Source organism: Prionailurus bengalensis, chromosome C2 (genome assembly GCF_016509475.1).
Source record: "Prionailurus bengalensis isolate Pbe53 chromosome C2, Fcat_Pben_1.1_paternal_pri, whole genome shotgun sequence".
NCBI classification, from domain to species: Eukaryota; Metazoa; Chordata; class Mammalia; order Carnivora; family Felidae; genus Prionailurus; species Prionailurus bengalensis.
This window is the reverse complement of record NC_057350.1, coordinates 31122153-31145372: the sequence shown is the minus strand read 5'-3', so window position 1 is coordinate 31145372 and position 23220 is coordinate 31122153. Positions and strand designations below refer to the sequence as shown.

At 36.1% G+C, this 23220-nt stretch overlaps 1 protein-coding gene across 19 annotated transcripts in view; it reads right to left on the bottom strand.

The window, feature by feature from the left end:
• ROBO2 (roundabout guidance receptor 2) overlaps nt 1-23220 on the bottom strand; it is a 1723333-nt gene that overhangs the window by 60001 nt on the left and 1640112 nt on the right. For all 19 annotated transcript variants that reach the window (XM_043593855.1, XM_043593853.1, XM_043593859.1 and 16 more), the window contains one exon: nt 14708-14890. In XM_043593855.1, coding sequence (XP_043449790.1) covers nt 14708-14890 — 183 coding nt within the window. The remainder of the gene's footprint in view (nt 1-14707; nt 14891-23220) is intronic.

Genomic DNA, 23220 nt, shown 5'->3' with positions numbered 1-23220 from the left:
AAACTAAGAAAAAAAAACATTGCATAGATGTGAATCCAATATATCCCATATTTGGAATCTACAAATTATATTTACCATGATTTCCTAATGAGTAAATGTAAAAATAAAAGTTTATGAATTGATTAATATATATGTGTATACATATATATGTGTGTGTGTGTATATATATATATATATATTTTTTTTTTTTTAATTTGGTAGACAGAGAGAGCACTAGTAGAGGACAGGGACAGAGGGAGAAAAAGAAGAAACTTAAGCAGGCTCCATGCTCAGTGTGGAGCCCAGTGTGGGGCTTGATCCCTAACCCTGGGATCATGACCTGAGCTGAAATCAAGAGTCAAATGCTCAACTGACTGAGTCATAATGTTAGGGGACATTATTCCCCCCAAGAATTGATTCATATCTTAAATACATAGAGCCTATATTGTCACTTAAAATATACAGACAGTAAATCATTTTAATTTGAATAATCTCTCCATAATTCATTTTTCCTCAAGTTTTTGCTATGAAATATGATTGCTCTTTAAATTTTGTCAATTTTCAAATGCAGTTCCCCAGTCCCTTCCCTAAGGTCATCCAAGGACATATCTCTCACAACATCATAATTAGGTGACATGATCATGATCATGATTCCCAGGGTCTGTCAGGACTTCACAAACATCCTGCTGGCACCTGAACTACATTGCCTCCTCAATTTTTCAGGTAACATCTCAAGTTCATTACAAAACAGTCCTGACATATCCTTTGCGTCTGCCCAGAACTGGCTTTGGACATCTCCTCAGAGAAGATGAAAGGACACTGATCGCTACTCTACTTCCTGACAAGCTCGCTTAAGTGATGGGAGACAAGAATCAGCAGTGGCCCATACCACATTGGGTCCCATTAATAATTCCCCTTAACAAAAACAAAAAAAAAGGATTAATTTGAAACAATTGATAAAAAAATATTGAGCACTGGAGCTATTAAATAAAGTCCTGATTAAGGAAAAAAATGTGCACACAAAATGTGAAAACAGTACAGCTAATTAGCTTTTTTCCATGTGATGTGACTTTCTAGTTATGTGGTTTTTTTTTAATGGGCTATCAAGTGAATGTTTTACTCTACTAAAAGAGAGTTAAGATAATGTTGTGAAAATCATTGTGAATATGCAAATAAGCAGGCACTGATAGGCTACACCTCAAAATGTGCTATTTCGAAGATCTGTGGAAACAAGCTAAGTATTTTTCCTAATTTAGATGCTCCTTCGTCCCCATCCAAACTTTTCGTTATTGTTAGAGCAAGAAGTGATATTACAGGGAAAAAAAAAAAGGCAACTGAAGCAGAGGCCCAAAAATTAAGTTGTACTTTTATATACTACTGGTAAATTCTTCATAAAATATGAATTTTAAAGTTATAAGGCCACACTCAAAATTTTACCGAACAGAGAGCATTCAAATGGCCACTAAGCCCTGAAAGGATGCTCAGCATCACTGAATATCAGGGAAATAAAAACCAAAATTACAATGAGACACTACTTCACATCCATCAGGATGGCTACTATGTAAGACACAATAAATAACAAGTCTCGGCAAGGAGAGAAATTGGAACTGTAGTGAAATGGAACGGGTGGCTCCTCAAAACTTAAAAATATAAAATTACCATATGATCCAACAATTCCATTTCTGAGTATATACCCAAAATAACTGAAAGCAAGGTCTCAAAAGATATTTGTAGACCCATGTCCATAGTACTGTTATTCACAATAGGTAAAACTTGGAAGCAATCAAAATGTCCATAGATGGATGGATAGATACGAAAAATGGTTTTATATACATACAATTCAGCTATAAGAAAGGAGAGAATTCTGACATGCTAAAACCTGGGTGAACTTGAGGACATTATGCTAAGTGATATAAATCAGTCACAAAAAGGCAAGTACTATATGATTCCACTAATAGGAGGAAGTTGGAGCAGCCAAAATCATAGACAGGAAGTAGAAAGGTGATTTCCAGGGATTAGAGCAGTGGAGGGGGAATGGGGTGTTATTATTTACAGGGTATAAAGTTTCAATTTGAAGATGAAAAAAATTTTGGAGGTGGATGGTGGTGATGATCGCACATCATGAATGGTTTTAATGATACCACTCTGTATACTTAAATATAGTCAAAATAGTATCTTTTATGTTATATGTATTTTAACACATAGAATACTGGGGAAATATCATCAAGGTTAAATTAAAGACATGTTAGAGAATGGAGTCTATGCTAAGGACTCTGTGCTAAATGTTGTGAGTAAAATATATTTAAATTTCAAAGCATTTAGGACATATCCATTTTCAATTTGTGTTCCAGTCATCATTAAAATACGTTTTCAAATGTTTCTAGACCTCTTTTGGCAAAATATTCCATACAGACTCTTATCTTTGCACCTCTGCATACGAAATGTACAAAGGCAAAAATAAACAGGACATTATATAAATGCATGACCAACTTAAAATGGTCCAGAAGCAGAATTTGGTATACATGAAAAATCTCTATTTTGTATGCTTCCATGACAAAAGAAACCCAAAAAACAAACAAACAAACAAACAAAAAAAGAAACCCTAACTATAAAATGTTTGATTAATTATCTTTGTAAAGAAAGAAAAAAAATATGACAAATATTCAAGTTTCCTTTTTACCACATACTCCAAACTTCTGGATTTGTTCCATCTTGAAAAGTAGACCAAAAGTAACTTTGTTGCATTAGACCATGAAATGAAAAGTAGACTAGAAATAAGGACAAGCAATTAGAACTCACAAATAGAAGTCATATATGGTGTTTTGATTAGCATTTTTATCCTCATGTCTTTTTTCGTTTTCTTTATTTCTTCCTTCTTTCCTCCCCCATCCTCCTTCTTTCTTTTTTCCTTTCCTCCCTTCCTCTCTTTCTCTCTTTCTTCCTTCCTTCCTCCCCTGCTCCCTCCCTCCCTTCCTTCTTTCCTATCTTTCTTTTCTTTTCTTTTCTTTTCTTTTCTTTTCTTTTCTTTTCTTTTCTTTCCTTCCTTCCTTCCTTCCTTCCTTCCTTCCTTCCTTCCTTCCAGAGGGGGGAAAAATAAATGCCACAGAAAATTGCAAGCTATTTCTTCTGATTTGATTTGGCTTTCATTTCAAAAAGATGTTGAACTTCCTTGAATTTAAAAGCAAGAGGGATAGAATCGGCAAGATGGCGGCTTAGGAGGACGCTGGGCTCACCGCGTGTCCTGCTGATCACTTAGATTCCATCTACACCTGCCTAAATAACCCAGAAAACCGCCAGAGGATTAGCAGAACGGAGTCGCCGGAGCCAAACGCAGACAAGAGGCCCACGGAAGAGGGCAGAAGGGCGGCGAGGCGGTGCGCGCTCCACGGACTGGCGGGAGGGAGCCGGGGTGGAGGGGCGGCTCGCCGGCCATCAGAGCCCCCGAGTCTGGCTTGCAAAAGCGGAGGGGCCTGATGGACTGTGTTCCCACAACAAGCGCGACTTAGCATCTGGGAGGTCATAAGTTAACAGCTCTGCTCGGAAAGCGGGAAGGCTGGAGGACAAAGGGAGGGAGAGCTGCTGAGCCCCCTGACAACAGAGCTCAGTTTGGTGGGGAACAAAGGCGCTCGCCAGCGCCATCTCCCCCGCCCATCCCCCAGCCAAAATCCCAAAGAGAACCAGTTCCTGCCAGGGAGCTTGCTCCCTCCGCGCAAACACCCAACTCTGCGCTTCTGCGGAGCCAAACCTCCGGCAGCGGATCTGACTCCCTCCCGCTGCCACAGGGCCCCTCCTGAAGTGGATCACCTAAGGAGAAGTGATCTAAGCCTGCCCCTCCTGCCCCCGTGCACCTTGCCTACCCACCCCAGCTAATACGCCAGATCCCCAGCATCACAAGCCTGGCAGGGTGCAAGTAGCCCAGACGAGCCACACCACCCCACAGTGAATCCTGCCCCTAGGAGAGGGGAAGAGAAGGCACACACCAGTCTGACTGTGGCCCCAGCGGTGGGCTGGGGGCAGACATCAGGTCTGACTGCGGCCCCGCCCACCAACTCCAGTTATACACCACAGCACAGGGGAAGTGCCCTGCAGGTCCTCACCACGCCAGGGACTATCCAAAATGACCAAACGGAAGAATTCCCCTCAGAAGAATCTCCAGGAAATAACAACAGCTAATGAGCTGATCAAAAAGGATTTAAATAATATAACAGAAAGTGAATTTAGAATAATAGTCATAAAATTAATCGCTGGGCTTGAAAACAGTATACAGGACAGCAGAGAATCTCTTGCTACAGAGATCAAGGGACTAAGGAACAGTCACAAGGAGCTGAAAAACGCTTTAAACGAAATGCATAACAAAATGGAAACCACCACAGCTCGGCTTGAAGAGGCAGAGGAGAGAATAGGTGAACTAGAAGATAAAGTTATGGAAAAAGAGGAAGCTGAGAAAAAGAGAGATAAAAAAATCCAGGAGTATGAGGGGAAAATTAGAGAACTAAGTGATACACTAAAAAGAAATAATATACGCATAATTGGTATCCCAGAGGAGGAAGAGAGAGGGAAAGGTGCTGAAGGGGTACTTGAAGAAATCATAGCTGAGAACTTCCCTGAACTGGGGAAGGAAAAAGGCATTGAAATCCAAGAGGCACAGAGAACTCCCTTCAGACGTAACTTGAATCGATCTTCTGCACGACATATCATAGTGAAACTGGCAAAATACAAGGATAAAGAGAAAATTCTGAAAGCAGCAAGGGGTAAACGTGCCCTCACATATAAAGGGAGACCTATAAGACTTGTGACTGATCTCTCTTTTGAAACTTGGCAGGCCAGAAAGAATTGGCACGAGATTTTCAGGGTGCTAGACAGAAAAAATATGCAGCCAAGAATCCTTTATCCAGCAAGTCTGTCATTTAGAATAGAAGGAGAGATAAAGGTCTTCCCAAACAAACAAAAACTGAAGGAATTTGTCACCACTAAACCAGCCCTACAAGAGATCCTAAGGGGGACCCTGTGAGACAAAGTCCCAGAGACATCACTACAAGCATAAAACATACAGACATCACAATGACTCTAAACCCGTATCTTTCTATAATAACACTGAATGTAAATGGATTAAATGCGCCAACCAAAAGACATAGGGTATCAGAATGGATAAAAAAACAAGACCCATCTATTTGCTGTCTACAAGAGACTCATTTTAGACCTGAGGACACCTTTAGATTGAGAGTGAGGGGATGGAGAACTATTTATCATGCGACTGGAAGCCAAAAGAAAGCTGGAGTAGCCATACTTATATCAGACAAACTAGACTTTAAATTAAAGGCTGTAACAAGAGATGAAGAAGGACATTATATAATAGTTACAGGGTCTATCCATCAGGAAGAGCTAACAATTATAAATGTCTATGCGCCGAATACCGGAGCCCCCAAATATATAAAACAATTACTCATAAACACAAGCAACCTTATTGATAAGAATGTGGTAATTGCAGGGGACTTTAACACCCCACTTACAGAAATGGATAGATCATCTAGACACACGGTCAATAAAGAAACAAGGGCCCTGAATGAGACATTGGATCAGATGGACTTGACAGATATATTTAGAACTCTGCATCCCAAAGCAACAGAATATACTTTCTTCTCGAGTGCACATGGAACATTCTCCAAGATAGATCATATACTGGGTCACAAAACAGCCCTTCATAAGTTTACAAGAATTGAAATTATACCATGCATACTTTCAGACCACAATGCTATGAAGCTTGAAATCAACCACAGAAAAAAGTCTGGAAAACCTCCAAAAGCATGGAGGTTAAAGAACACCCTACTAACGAATGAGTGGGTCAACCAGGCAATTAGAGAAGAAATTAAAAAATATATGGAAACAAACGAAAATGAAAATACAACAATCCAAACGCTTTGGGACGCAGCAAAGGCAGTCCTGAGAGGAAAATACATTGCAATCCAGGCCTATCTCAAGAAACAAGAAAAATCCCAAATACAAAATCTAACAGCACACCTAAAGGAACTAGAAGCAGAACAGCAAAGGCAGCCTAAACCCAGCAGAAGAAGAGAAATAATAAAGATCAGAGCAGAAATAAACAATATAGAATCTAAAAAAACTGTAGAGCAGATCAACGAAACCAAGAGTTGGTTTTTTGAAAAAATAAACAAAATTGACAAACCTCTAGCCAGGCTTCTCAAAAAGAAAAGGGAGATGACCCAAATAGATAAAATCATGAATGAAAATGGAATTATTACAACCAATCCCTCAGAGATACAAACAATTATCAGGGAATACTATGAAAACTTATATGCCAACAAATTGGACAACCTGGAAGAAATGGACAAATTCCTGAACACCCACACTCTTCCAAAACTCAATCAGGAGGAAATAGAAAGCTTGAACAGACCCATAACCAGCGAAGAAATTGAATCGGTTATCAAAAATCTCCCAACAAATAAGAGTCCAGGACCAGATGGCTTCCCAGGGGAGTTCTACCAGACGTTTAAAGCAGAGATAATACCTATCCTTCTCAAGCTATTCCAAGAAATAGAAAGGGAAGGAAAACTTCCAGACTCATTCTATGAAGCCAGTATTACTTTGATTCCTAAACCAGACAGAGACCCAGTAAAAAAAGAGAACTACAGGCCAATATCCCTGATGAATATGGATGCAAAAATTCTCAATAAGATACTAGCAAATCGAATTCAACGGCATATAAAAAGAATTATTCACCATGATCAAGTGGGATTCATTCCTGGGATGCAGGGCTGGTTCAACATTCGCAAATCAATCAACGTGATACATCACATTAACAAAAAAAAAAGAGAAGAACCATATGATCCTGTCAATCGATGCAGAAAAGGCCTTCGACAAAATCCAGCACCCTTTCTTAATAAAAACCCTTGAGAAAGTCGGGATAGAAGGAACATACTTAAAGATCATAAAAGCCATTTATGAAAAGCCCACAGCTAACATCATCCTCAACGGGGAAAAACTGAGAGCTTTTTCCCTGAGATCAGGAACACGACAGGGATGCCCACTCTCACCGCTGCTGTTTAACATAGTGCTGGAAGTTCTAGCATCAGCAATCAGACAACAAAAGGAAATCAAAGGCATCAAAATTGGCAAAGATGAAGTCAAGCTTTCGCTTTTTGCAGATGACATGATATTATACATGGAAAATCCGATAGACTCCACCAAAAGTCTGCTAGAACTGATACAGGAATTCAGCAAAGTTGCAGGATACAAAATCAATGTACAGAAATCAGTTGCATTCTTATACACTAACAATGAAGCAACAGAAAGACAAATAAAGAAACTGATCCCATTCACAATTGCACCAAGAAGCATAAAATACCTAGGAATAAATCTAACCAAAGATGTAAAGGATCTGTATGCTGAAAACTATAGAAAGCTTATGAAGGAAATTGAAGAAGATTTAAAGAAATGGAAAGACATTCCCTGCTCATGGATTGGAAGAATAAATATTGTCAAAATGTCAATACTACCCAAAGCTATCTACACATTCAATGCAATCCCAATCAAAATTGCACCAGCATTCTTCTCGAAACTAGAACAAGCCATCCTAAAATTCATATGGAACCACAAAAGGCCCCGAATAGCCAAAGGAATTTTGAAGAAGAAGACCAAAGCAGGAGGCATCACAATCCCAGACTTTAGCCTCTACTACAAAGCTGTCATCATCAAGACAGCATGGTATTGGCACCAAAACAGACACATAGACCAATGGAATAGAATAGAAACCCCAGAACTAGACCCACAAACGTATGGCCAACTCATCTTTGACAAAGCAGGAAAGAACATCCAATGGAAAAAAGACAGCCTCTTTAACAAATGGTGCTGGGAGAACTGGACAGCAACATGCAGAAGGTTGAAACTAGACCACTTTCTCACACCATTCACAAAAATAAACTCAAAATGGATAAAGGACCTGAATGTGAGACAGGAAACCATCAAAACCTTAGAGGAGAAAGCAGGAAAAGACCTCTCTGACCTCAGCCGTAGCAATCTCTTACTCGACACATCCCCAAAGGCAAGGGAATTAAAAGCAAAAGTGAATTACTGGGACCTTATGAAGATAAAAAGCTTCTGCACAGCAAAGGAAACAACCAACAAAACTAAAAGGCAACCAACGGAATGGGAAAAGATATTCGCAAATGACATATCGGACAAAGGGCTAGTATCCAAAATCTATAAAGAGCTCACCAAACTCCACACCCGAAAAACAAATAACCCAGTGAAGAAATGGGCAGAAAACATGAATAGACACTTCTCTAAAGAAGACATCCGGATGGCCAACAGGCACATGAAAAGATGTTCAGCGTCGCTCCTTATCAGGGAAATACAAATCAAAACCACACTCAGGTATCACCTCACGCCAGTCAGAGTGGCCAAAATGAACAAATCAGGAGACTATAGATGCTGGAGAGGATGTGGAGAAACGGGAACCCTCTTGCACTGTTGGTGGGAATGCAAATTGGTGCAGCCGCTCTGGAAAGCAGTGTGGAGGTTCCTCAGAAAATTAAAAATAGACCTACCCTATGACCCAGCAATAGCACTGCTAGGAATTTATCCAAGGGAGACAGGAGTACTGATGCATAGGGCCACTTGTACCCCAATGTTCATAGCAGCACTCTCAACAATAGCCAAATTATGGAAAGAGCCTAAATGTCCATCAACTGATGAATGGATAAAGAAATTGTGGTTTATATACACAATGGAATATTACGTGGCAATGAGAAAAAATGAAATATGGCCTTTTGTAGCAACGTGGATGGAACTGGAGAGTGTGATGCTAAGTGAAATAAGCCATACAGAGAAAGACAGATACCATATGGTTTCACTCTTATGTGGATCCTGAGAAACTTAACAGGAACCCATGGGGGAGGGGAAGGAAAAAAAAAAAAAGAGGTTAGAATGGGAGAGAGCCAAAGCATAAGAGACTGTTAAAAACTGAGAACAAACTGAGGGTTGATGGGCGGTGGGAGGGAGGAGAGGGTGGGTGATGGGTATTGAGGAGGGCACCTTTTGGGATGAGCACTGGGTGTTGTATGGAAACCAATTTGTCAATAAATTTCATAAAAAAAAATAAAAAAATAAAAGACATAACATATAATGCAATAAAAAAAAAAGCAAGAGGGAGGGAAAGAGAGGTCGTTGGAAAATTTGTGTCTAGTCATGATTTTGATAATCACAGTGTAATAACTTTGTGCTTACCAGAGATAAATTTGAAATAAGTGTGAATCTTTACCAGGAACGAGTCCCTGCTAGTATATAAAGTTAAGAACTTTCAGGGAACAACATATAGAAGTTTTTTTTTGTTTTTTTTGTTTTTTAATCTAAAGCTAACTGGATCATGCTAAGATGTCCAAAAAGTTCTACAGACACCACAATCTGAAACGTTTTAGAATAGCATTAAATATTTTGAATTTATTGCAATATTTATAAAGGAAATAAGGTAAAGAGATTTTGCAAGTTTATGTCATACAGAAAGTACCTCTACTATTATCTGACAGGATTAATCCTAATCTCATGCCTGCTAGAAGTGAGGGGGAAGGGAAATGTAACTATGTGGTAAATTGACACTTTGAGGTAAGGAAGCTTTCAGAGTGCCTATCTCTAGTAGGCCACATTTTCCTACTCCAAATGGAAACTTTAATGTTGCCAGCCAAGCCTTATTCCCTCTCCTGATAAGCTAGTTCTCAAATATGAATGTAGATTAATCCTCTTTTAATAAGCATTAACTCAGCCCAGATAATCAGAGTATAAAAATTCCATCAAATCTTTTAGCTCTCTTTGGATAGTTTTGTCAAATAATTTATATTTTACCAACAGTTTTAAAGCTATGTAAGAAGTGTTTAGCATTTCATAATTTACTTACTCAATAATATATTGTTTATATTTACTGAGTTTCATAAAGCCTGTTATTCTCAGAGGTAATATAATACTTATAAAGTATCACTCACCCCTTTAAAGGTGCAAAATATATACTTTCATTAAAAAGTTGATAACTTAAAAATTGTGAATAAGAAAAGTGAACAATGTAAGTTTGAAAAGAGTCATTAGCCTTCATGAGGATTATAAAATGGATATATATGAGTATGTATATTATATATACATATAGCTACATAGACCTCTCCTGTGGGCTACATGGTTTTTATCCAAACTCATGTTGTTTATTTATCTGTTCACAAATACTGATATACCTGTGATCAAACATTACTCCAGATTCAAAAATCACCTCATATGCTCTGTTTTTTCTGCCCAAATCTTTTTACAATTCATTTGATGTTACAACGATTCAAGTGGTAAATTAGTCGAGCAGTCATGAACCTCACAAGCAGTGACAAGTAGACTTTTAGTGCTCAATGGAGCATAAGATAAATAACATTGTATGATGCTGTATGAAAGTATAAAATGATTTCACATAGAATATAAGGATTCCCTTTTTTGTTGTTGTTCAAGCTGCCTTTCTTTGCACCATATGCAAAGAGGTGACATGCGTATCTGAAGAATTAAAGAAAGGATAAATAGGAAACGATTGAATAAGAAGTTAGCATGTAACATTGCCCTGGGGAAATCTCCACTATCTGCTATGTAAAGAAACAAAGTATATTCAGGCCAAATTCTCCTCTCAGATCATTTAAATATATAAGTTTGCATTTAATTCATTATTTTAAGGTTATTTATTTATTTTGAGACAGCAGGAGTGTCAGAGAGAGAGAGAGAGAGGAGGAGAGAAAAGCCCAAGCAGGCTCTGTGTTGCCATTGGGCTTGAACCCAGAAATCGTGAGATCATGACCTGAGCTGAAGAGTAGGACACTTAACCAACTAAGCCACCCAAGCGCCCCTGCATTTGATACTTGATATTCATTTTTACAATGTAAGGTGTCATTCACTAGTGTTCTATGATAAATATGTTAAATCCTCCGATATATGAAAAATATCAATACTGAGTAGCATGTTTTTATTTTATTTCCTTCTAAACATTCAAATATAATTTTCTACATGACAGATACACAAAGATTAGCTTTAAAAAAAGTCAGTAAGTTTTTGCCTGCACAGGGTGAGTGGAAGGCTGCCTGCTGAGAGTTAGAATTTCCAACCTGAAAGATATTGAAATGTCTTCCCACTAGTTAAAATCTTCCCTGTTCTACTTCTAGTGGTAAGAGGAGATTTGGAATGAAGCAGAGAAAAGGGAGTGCTGAAATCAAATTTTACCTGCTTTACAATTCTACTTAGAGTCAGTCAAGCTTTATTAAAATGCATGTATAGGCACAGCTGGGTGATTCAGTTGGTCAAGCATCTGACTTCGGCTCAGGTCATGATCTCAAGGTTCCTGAGTTTGAGCCCCGCATCAGGTGAGCTTCAGCCTTCCCCCCCCCAACATAGGGTGAGTTCAAGTCTCCCTTTGGGTGAGCATGAGCCCCGCTTTGGGTGAGCACGGGTGCCCCACTGGGTGAGATCGAGCCCCGCGTCAGGAGCCTCACTTTGGGCTCCATGATGATGGTGCAGAGCCTGTGTGAGATTCTCTCTCTCTTGCCTTCTCTCTGCCCCTTACTCAGTTGCACCCTCTCTCTCTCTCTCAAAAAAAAAAAAGTAAATAAAACAAAATAAAATAAAATGTGTGTATATATGCAAATTGCACGAAATATATATTATATCTTAATATATATAAATTGCACCAGATGTTTAAGTATAATCCAAGATCACAACTGAGGTTGGAAAGAAAGGAAATATCTTATGTTACAAAATTAATCTAAATACTTATCCCAAAATAGACTTTTTGTTTATTTAGGGGAAAAAATTACCAATGCTTTCATGAATTAACAATAAAGTTTGGACACTATATAGACATTATCATGCAGTAAAAATGTGAAAACAGTAGGCTTTCCATTTTGTGAGGAAAATGACATTGCTTTCATACTGGTAAAATTTAAAACATTCCCAGAGAAGTTTTATGAAAACCAAAATATAAATAGAACCAGTACAAATCAAGTATATTCCCTATAAGTTTTATAACACACTTCAAAGAAAGAAAAAATAGCCTTGTATGAAATCTTTGTGCTCCTACAACATCAGAAATTTAAAACTTTGATATATATTCCACTAATCATTCCTATTTAAAATCCCTATTTTTAAAGTTGTATAAGGACAAGAATATGAAAATTTTAACAGGTGAAGGGTAAGATGTATATGGACGGAGATTATAAAAAAGATCATAAAGTCAGATATACATTGCTAGGTACCTGTGGTTTGGATTTTCATTTGCTTCTCAGTTAGCAGAGAACATCAGTTGCTAGAAGGCAAATTATTAGTTGAAGGTAAATCCATTCTGGGAGTCAGCCATCTATCAATTAAGTATAAAGGTTTTGAAAGGCTGCTCTCTGGCTTGGCCTTATTCCAAAATATTTGAAGGGCATAGCACCTTCTGAGTTAGCAGTTCCTCTACAAGCAGATGGATATCAATCACAATGAGAAATGATAATAGGAACTGTACTATTCTTGTCAAGCTCAAAAAACCAACAGATATTTTCAAATTAAATGCATAGGTTTTAAAAAGAACTGATGTTAAAAAAAATAAAAGGGAGAGGAAAAAGAAGAACAAGGAAGTCTGATATAATTTTACTAAAAGCACAAACCTAAAAGTTAAGAGAGCTATGTTATTTGTAAGGAGTGAGGGGATGAATGTGGGGGATAAAAATGCAATGCCTCGAATGTGGATATCTTAGAACTTTGCAGTGAAACTAGCACGGTCAATCTTTTATTATTTTCACTTAGGTCAAGCAAAGGGATAAACATAAACTAGTCCATGAATTAAGTCAGTTCTTCCCTGTGATTTACATGATTTGTACGTGCATCACAGGGATGAACTGTAACATGGTGATTGATTAAATAGATGGGTTGATGGACAATACCTATAAGGAGTGAAAGTAGAGGACTGGACTGCAGAACAAGAAGTACATTAAATATCACGAATGTTCAAGACTCTGACACTTGGCAGTTATTACCTAGTATTCCTTGCTGGGAAGAATGCCTCCCTGATGTGGTGAGATAGCACTCAGAATGATAAAACACAAGGGAGAAACCATCAGCGACCAATGGAATATGAGAATGGGAGAATGATTGCAAGTCACAAAGTCTGGAATCCCCTTTTCAATGGATACACTATACTGCTTTCTCTAGTCTTTGAAACGTATTCTAACCAGTAAATAATAAGCTTTATTTTCATAAGATACAGATATGAGCCATAACGTTACAATCAAATCATCATATTTAAATACTGTTAAATAACCAGTAAGACAACTAAGTGGGTCCTATCCCTTCCATTTTGCCGTGTTTAGACATTATCAGTGGCTTAGAAGCCTACAAGCTACAGCAGCATATAAGCTTAATAAACTATGAAGTTTCTGTCAAAATCAGTTATTAAGACATTTATAAACATTTAAACTTAAAATTAAAACTAGAAATAGAAGACTGAATAAAATGTGTCAAAAAATTCTAAAATGTTTGTAGGATGATGTTAAACGAAAATTATCCCCTTCTAAATTCTAGAAAGTGTGAAATATTGTGAGACAACTTATTTTTATGATTGTTGTCAGAGGAAATACTTAAAATGAATTGCAATTAAAATGATTTTTAGGGCGCCTGGGTGGCGCAGTCGGTTGAGCATCTGACTTCAGCCAGGTCACGATCTCGCGGTCCGTGGGTTCGAGCCCCGCGTCGGGCTCTGGGCTGATGGCTCAGAGCCTGGAGCCTGTTTCCGATTCTGTGTCTCCCTCTCTCTCTGCCCCTCCCCCGTTCATGCTCTGTCTCTCTCTGTCCCCAAAATAAATAAACGTTAAAAAAAATTAAAAAAAAATGATTATTAACTATAGCTTCATTACTGAGTTCACTCTTCTAATCACTGACTTGATAATTCCACCCCCTCCCCTCTCTCCTCTGCCTCAGAAATGTTTTGAAGGTCACAGTTTTTGACTCCTTGAAATTCTGTTTCAGACTCTAAAAAGAAAACATTTTTGCAAATAGAATATCTAGGATCTTCTTTTTATTCTGCTGCTTCTTTTCCTTCTCCTTTTTCTTCCTTCTAAAATGATGATTGGTTACCTTGAAATAGACACCCTCTGTAAGTGATTATTAAGTCATTTAATTCATGCCTCATCAGTCTTATTAATTGTGATGAGATTTTTTTTTAGCTTATTTTTATTTGCCGTCCAGGACATGTCCTATTGTAATCTGTGTCTTGAAATACTAAAAGCTATATTTTAATATTTTTGTTCTTACCGAACATGTTAGTAATGCCCTTGCCTAAATCCACTTCTCAAATAATGGCTGCATAGCATGCAGTCTGTGTGTGTGTGTGTGTGTGTGTGTGTGTGTGTGCTGTGCTTGTGAGTGACTGTTTTGAAGAACTACTTGAGAAAAAAATGGTTACACATATCCATGTGCATTCTTGTTGCACTTCATCGGAGATACAAGCAAAAAGCTTGCCTTATGTTTATAACGGAATATGGTGAAAAGAGATGCATTAAAGCACGTTGTTTATAATTGCATTTTACAGAGCAGGTGTTTAAAACAAGCCCAAAACATCTATTCATTCATTCGTTCATTCACTCATTCGTTATTCAATTCCATTCCTTCTCTTTCATTTCATTACATTCCTAAAGATAAGAGGTTTTCTTAGCTATTAACAGTCTCTTACCAGCATAATTACTGAGTCCCTTTCTCTTCTTTCGTCGCCAATACAACCAGATGCTAAAACCCATCAAGATTACCCAGCAGGCACCACCAATACCAGCTATAAAGGCTGGTTGCTTCACAACATCAGTGATTTGTTCAGTTATGCTGTTATTGTTTTCAGTAATGACAACTTCATTACGTCCCCCTGTGGAAGAAATAATAGTTTTAGTAAACATTATTATGAAAGTCAACACAGGAATACCTACATGGTGTACCAAAGGCAGAGAAAATTAGAAAATTCCTATGAAGGCAGGTAATAATTGTGCTCTGAGACTGTCAAAATTATTGATAAGCATATATTATACGTTTCAGAAGAAGAATCAAGTTATGAGTTTAAAATGTGATTAAGAACATTGCTCCCTTATGCTTGGGGTTACTATGAATAGATTCAGAACTGCTTCTTGATTTATTGCCTTATAAATAAGTACTAATGCAAGTGCTAGTGGGCAAAATAACAGCAACATTTCTTCAGCCAAATAAAGCATATTTTAATATAGTCTTGCTAAAATAAAATTTTAAAAAGCAACTACAACATTCACAGGGTATTTACAAATTGTCTTTCCTCTATAGCACTGCCTAAGTTGAAGTGTTCAAGATTTAAAAATAGGTAACTTAATATTATCCTTAATATTCTAACAGGGAATTTATTTTGATCAAACAGCCTTTAATTTTTTTGGAATGTATTAAAACTACTATATAAAACAATGACAATTATAGAAGTATATTTTCATAGAGATTAGTGTCTATAATTAAAATGTCACAAAAAGATAAATCTCACATATTCCTTTAAAACTAAACTAATTTGAAAATCCACTTGTAGGTTTAATTAAAAAGACAACTTTAAAATTAATTCTAAAGTCTATGCTACTAAAGTAAACATTTACTTTTTAAAATTAATTTATTGGGGTGCCTGGGTGGCGCAGTCGGTTAAGCATCCGACTTCAGCCAGGTCACAATCTCGCGGTCCGTGAGTTCGAGCCCCGCCTCAGGCTCTGGGCTGATGGCTCAGAGCCTGGAGCCTGTTTCCGATTCTGTCTCCCTCTCTCTCTGCCCCTCCGCCGTTCATGCTCTGTCTCTCTCTGTCCCAAAAATAAATAAAAAACGTTGAAAAAAAAATTAAAAAAAAAATAAAATTAATTTATTTATTTTGAGAGAGAGATAGAGAGCAAGCAGGAGATGGCCAGAGAGAGAGGGAGGGAGAGAGAGAATCCCAAGCAGGCTCTGTGCTGTCAGCATACAGCCCAACATGGGGATTGATCTCAGGAACTATAAGATTCGGGACCTGATCTGAAATCAAATCAGACGCTTAACCAACTGAGCCACCCAGGTGACCCACTAAAATAAACATTTAAATCTGGACTATTATTCTAGAAATACTCATGTTTTTGAGAATTTAGACCTCTCAGAGATAATTAAAATCTTAATCCACATTTTAAAATAGTTAAAAGCTCATGGAATCATAGTATCACTTAAGAGCAAAGATTTAGGTTAGGTGTTTATATAAGAGATTAAGAAATTTACACACTGATGTGAAATTATTTGTAATGTCAACATCATATCTTATTAATTACTAATCAAAGGCTTTTTAAAAGAAATTGAAATCGAAATATAAGTGGCTAATTTCAACATATTACATCCAAAGATGTTCATTGTTTTAGTTATCATGGCACTACAATATATTAGAAAGAACACGGTCTTTGAAGTTTTCTGTTTGAATATCATCCCTGCCACTTACTAGCTTAAGTAAGCAATAACCTCATGTAGGTCACTCAATCTTTTCAAGTACCTGTTTCTGCTAGTTGGCAACAGTCCTGTTTCAAATATTTGGGAGTGTTATTTAAGATAATGTATGTAAAGAGGCTGATAGGAACACAGTAGTTTGTTGATTCAAAATTAGGACCCAGGTATAGGTACAGGTTACTTTAAGAACCACTCACATAACTTCAGGGATGTAAGTTGTAAATTGTCCAGATGTGAGATCTGGGAAACCACAGATGACTTGTTTACTAGTTTCTTCTTTCTTTTAGGTCAGAAATTAACCTACATTTCCCAGACTCACTTGTTGAAGTGAAACAAAGTGACTGAGTTATTGGCCAATACAGCAGGGGCACAAGTTATGCATACTACTTCCAGATATGACCCAGACACTACTGTAACAATACTTGACATTCTCTTTCCTTCCTAATGTTAAATAGAAAGAGCGGATCTTTGGAGGATTCTGACCCCACTCAAAGATGGCACAGCTAGTGACTGGAAGGATTGAAATTCCCTGAATAACTCTGGAGTAGAAGCCCCACCCATTCTGCTACTCCATACTAGACAGGGCTATCAATAAGAAAAAACAAACAACCTTTATTTTTTTAAGCCAATCAGTACACAGGCTTGTTTCTTACAGCTGCTAGTATTTTTGTTATGCATACTTATATTCTATTTCTGAAATGTCTTTTGTGTTAAATTCTAGATGTGAAAACCAGATTCACTTATGTAATAAACCTGGTTAATTTTTCCAACCTATTTGCCCTTTATTATTATACATATAAACTTAGTTTAAAATGTATTTAAAGGGGCACCTGGGTGGCTCAACTGGTTAAGCATCTGACTTCAGCTCAGGTCATAATCTCATGGTTCATGAGTTCAAGCCCTGCATTAGGCTCTCTGCCTCTCCCCTGCTCACTTGCCCTCTTTCAATTATAAACATTTAAAAAAATGTATTTAAACTGAGCTCATATTTTCAATATGAGACATGCACATATCTGGCGATTTTTCTAACTACTAATAGTTACTAAAAAGAAAGCAAACACCTTATAGAACAAAGAGAAAAGAAAATGTGTCCTTCATTTGTGTAAAAGGTCCATAAAATATCATATTTGGTATAGTGTGATATATATGTTACCCAAGGTTTATTACTATTTCTTATGCTTCTGGTATTTTTGAAAAATGTTGTCAGTCGGACTAATTAGAGTATAGACAAGGGATGCATGTGACCTGTAACGCTCCATTGTTCTTGCAGACAAAAAATATAATGAAATGTAATGTCTTTCTCCCATTGGAGAGTAATGAAGAACAAAACTAATTTGTTGGACTAAAAATTAATTAGACACATCAGATTCGATTGTACCTATTACTGTGAAAGTTTGCAGCTGTTCCACATATTATTAGCAACTATATAAGGTAAGCATTAAATGGCCAAATGATTAAAGAAACAATAGATATATTATTAAACAAGATTGCTTGAAAATTTTAAGTCAAAGTAAATTTGTTACATGGCATACTCTTTGATGCTTACATATGTAAATATATGTGGTTGCATTTCCGTATCTGTAAATGCAACAGTACAGAACTACGGACACTTTGAGGTAAAAGTCATCTTACCAGTGGAAAATACAGACAAAAGAACAATATTACCTTTAAACTTGTGTAAGGCTATTTATTATCTTTATACAATATTTTAATATTCCCTTAATGGAACTTTCTGGAATGAAAACTAAACTGAGAAGAAATAGATGAAACTGTGCATAGTCCGGTATGAGACAAATCTAAAGTTATCAGCCATAAATTACATCAAATGCCAACACATGATTTAATTAAAGCAAAGTGGAAGTGTGGTAGAGCTTGAGTCCCTTTGAGTGCTGTTTCTAGTACTGACTAGAAAATAGAGAAAGCACAGATTGAAACAGAAAAAGAGATTAGCCATCCTAAATCACTTTTCAACTAAGGAATAACAGTTGTGTAGATAAGGTTATCAGACAAGATGTTAAGGTAGACGTGCTGGAGTAATTAAAGAAACAATTAAAGGCTTCTTCCATACAACAGTAGATATTAAAAAGAAATAAATCTCTTGAGGACAAATAGCCTTTTCTGCATTGAATTGTGCGTGTGTGTGCATGCATGTGTTTTTATGTGTGAGTGCATGTATTTATTTTCAATTCTATTTGATTATAGCTTGAATATTGCATATTCTAGCTGCTTGAACAGAAGATAGAAATAGTGTTTATTTCATGTTTTTATTCATAGAAAATTTGGAAACAGTTATATGATACACTAAAATAACCCAAAAGGTACTAGCTATACATTTGAACACAGTCCTTTTAAAATGATAGAAATTTAAGAAAATTTTATTTTTGATTTAAAATACTCTAAATTGGCTTTCCTTTTTTAAAATTACTATACAAATTGGATCCTGAGAAATTTAACAGAAACCCATGGGGGAGGGGAAGGAAAAAAAAAAGAGGTTAGGGTGGGAGACAGCCAAAGCATAAGAGACTTAAAAACTGAGAACAAACTAAGGGTTGATGGGGGGTGGGAGGGAGGGGAGGGTAAGTGATGAGCATTGAAGAGGGCATCTTTTGGGATGAGCACTGGATGTTTTATGGAAACCAATTTGACAATAAATTTCATATATTAAAAATAAAATAAAATAAAATAAAATTACTATACAATTGTTAAAATTCTTAATTGACATCACATGAGCTTAGTTAAATGGTATTCTTGTAATGTTGTACTTGCTTCCAAGTATAATAAATCCCCCAAATATGGGGAACAACACAAGTAGTCCTACAAAAAAGAAAAAAAAAACCCTTCCCTTGCTTGAGAATTTTACTTATTAATAAAGGTAATAGAAAAAACAGGAAATAAAAATATAGATACTTGATAATCTTTGAATTAGACATATTACATTTCATATATGCATGAGAGAGGAGAAAAACCTTAAAGCTTTGTTTACTTATCTGTTTCTCATAGAAAACAATGCTTTTTAAAGATATTTCATAAACATTTTTTCAGGGAAAAATTAATTGCATATATATATATGCATACATGCATTATATATATGTATACACACACACACACACATATGTCAGTTAAATCCTTTTGGGTGTACCTGTATTTTTCTCTTATTCCAATTTATTTTAGAAAATCTCAGAAGGGCAAGACTGTAGGTTCCCCTCAGGTTAAGAAATTAATTCAGTCTGTATGACTAATTAAGAAAGGGAAGGCAATTTAAAGGAAAGTTAATACTATAACTTTTCTCTTTAATTCTTTTAATATATAAAAGAACAAAAACTTGGAGGATATAAAAAATCAACAATATGACTGAATGTTAAATCTCTTCATATTCAATAAATACTTTGTAATAAGAAACAATTTTCCAGAAATTGGCAGTGTGCTCTGTGTGTATCATTTCAAAAATAAAACAAACAGAAATCAATGGAACTGGCATATTCTTTTTTTTTAATGTTATTTTTCAAACAGGGAGAGAGAGAGAGAGTGAGAGAGAGAGCAAGGGAGGGACAGAGAGAGGAAGGACAGAGGATTTGAAGTGGGCTTTATGCTGACAGCAGAGAGCCCAATGAAGCGCTTGAACTCAGAGCCTATGAGATCATAACCTCAGCTAAAGTCAGACACTTAACCAACTGAACCACTCTGGTGCTCCCTGAGACATTCCACTGTACCAAACTCTCAGCAAATATTCTTAAAATATGTAAACTCTAGGAAGAGTATTTTTTTAAGAATTAAAGATGCTAATAACCAAAGGAAAGCAGAAAGAACTAAAAGGATTTGTCCCTTGAAAGCAGAGAACTCTAGGGGAAATCTGTACTTTTGAGGCTTTCTTTTCCCCTTGAAGATTTCAATCCCTACAGTGCTGGGCAGCTAGGACCCAAGTTGCAATCCTCAATTGTACTGGTCTGAGGTGTCAGAGGATAGTGTTCTGAAATGACAGAATGACTGAAAAATTTCACTGGGAAGCCATGTGAAAGAGCCACAGGAAAATGATATTCCCAAATCCCCAATCGACACTCTTCCCCTCCCCCAACCCCCACAGAATCCTAAGGTTAACCCTTAGTTGCATGAAGAATGAAGATTCCAAACATCTCATGAAAATCAAAAGCTAGAAAGCTGAAAAGGCTAAACAGACTTTCAACAGATGTCCACTGCAAAGATTGTGTTCAAACTTCAAATTTCATCAAGTTGGGAAAACAGATAAACATATTAGGTTTTTCACTGAACCCTCTTGAGAGCCATGATTTAGAAGAAAAGATCATGTTGAGATTTTGCTTGAGAATAAGGTCAAATATAAACAGCCTTATACTAACAAATGTAAAATCCAAACCACCACAAGATCAAGATGATCAGCCAGTAACATAACTTACTTTAGAACAAAACCCAACTTTCTTTAGAAGATCACAAAATTTTATGGTATGCATCTGCAATATCTAGTATACAGTAAAAAAATACTAAACACGCAAAAACAAGCAAAATAACAGCAAAAGAAAGAAAGAAAGGAAGAAAGAAAGAGGCACAAACAACAGGAAAAAAATGACCAAAGGTCAAGAGAAAAGGTAATCAATAGAAACAGACCATAAGATGATACACATATTGAAATTAGGAGACAAGGACATTAAAATGTCTATTACAATATGTTCATGGACTTAAATTAATAGAGTCATTATAGACGAATATATGAGGGATGAAAATGTAAAAGAAAAACAATGGAAATAGTAGAACACAAAAGTGTATTATATAAAATTAATAATTCACTGTATATTTTCATTTCTGCCCATAAAGAAATAACAGGTATGGGACATGTAATCTCACCATAAATAAGTAGAAAACTAAGCAAATATGTAAAACAAAAGGGAAGCATTGTGAAAAAATGGAAATAAACAAGGGAGATCATATTATTTTCATAGCTTTTGGTCAAATGTGGCTAAGTTAAAGAAATAGAGGAATTCAGGGACATTAAGGAAATTGAATTTATGGAACAAAATATCTGAAAAAAATGAGTAATATAAAATACTTTCCTTAGTTTTAATTTACTTAAAAGAGAATTAATGATTTAAAGTGAAGCAAAAAGTAATACCTTAGTTTGTATATTGGTGTTTATTATATGTATAAGAGTAAAATTTTAACAATAGAAAAATATTGAGAGCAAGGAAAATGGAATTATATTTTTAAAGATCCTTATAGGCAAATCCTAGAGTAACCATTATTAAAAAATAGTGGATATAAACTATAATATAGAGAATTATTTAATTCATCCAAATGAAATTGGGAACTTAGGAAACGCGAATAGAGTTAGACAGAAAACAAATAGCAAGATGGTAATTCTAAGCCAAAACACATCACTGATTACATTAAAGATAATGGTGTAAGCATTCCAATTAAAAGATTGTCATATTTTTAAAAACTTTTTAAATGTTCATTTTTGAGAGAGAGAGAAAGAGCACATGAGCAGGGGAGGAGCAAAGAGAGAGGGAGACACAGAATCTGAAGCAGTATTCCGGCTCTTAGCTGTCAGCACAGAGCCTGATGCGGGGCTCTAACTCACCAACTATGAGATCATGACCTGACCTGAAGTCAGATGCTTAACCAGCTAAGCTAGCCAGGTGCCCCAAGACTGTCATATTGAATTTAAAAAAAGAGTTAACATGCAGTTTAAATAACAGAAATGTACAGTTTCTCTGTAAAAGGATGGAAACAAGACAAGCCATACAAACACTTACAAGATAATTAGCTATTAGTATAGCTATACTAATATAAGACAAACTAAATTTCAGGAAAAAGATCTTACTGGCTTATAAAGTGGGGCATTCCATTGTGATAAAGGGTAAGTTCATTAATAAGATATAACAACCCTAAAATGTATTCACTTAAAAGGAGTAGTAAAAAACAAAAACGTATAGATGGAAATGAGAAATACCCAAATCTTTAATTACAATAAATTTCCAGACTCCTTTCTTATTGATTGAAAGAATCAATAGGTAGAAAATCAGTAACGACCTAAATAATACTACCAACTAATCTGACATGACATTTATAGAACATTCCACTGTAGAACAGAAATATATACATACTTTTCAAGTGCACAAGGAACATTCATTAAGACCAAATGCTGGGCCATAAAATAAGTCTCCATATTTAAAGGCTAAATTCATACAATATACATTCCCTGAACTCATTGGAATTAAATTATAAATCATAAAGAAAAACCTATCTGAAAAAATCCCAAAACATTTGGAAATATAATGATATGCTTCCAAATAACCTCTACAAAGTAAAAAAAGTACTTTGGGGAAGTGAAAAGTATTTTCAACATTGTGATAAATGGAAACATAACACCTCAAAATGTGTAAGATTCAGCTGAACATGTGTTTAGCAAGAAATGTATAACTTTATATATCCATATTAGAAAAGAAGAAAGGTCCAAATCATTGATATAAATATCCATCTTAAGAAGCAACATAAAAGTAAGTAGAAGAAAAAAGAGCAGAAATTAATCAGAAAGAAAATAGCAAAGTCAAAAGTTTCTAGTTTGAAAAGATTAGTAACATTGATAAATCCATATCAAGACAGCTTGAAATTGAAGGGGAGGGAGCAAAAAAAAAATGGAGGCAAAAAAAGAGAACACAAATTCTCATCATTTAAGCATAAAAGAGATGACATTACCACACATCCTGCAATCACAACCACAATCAC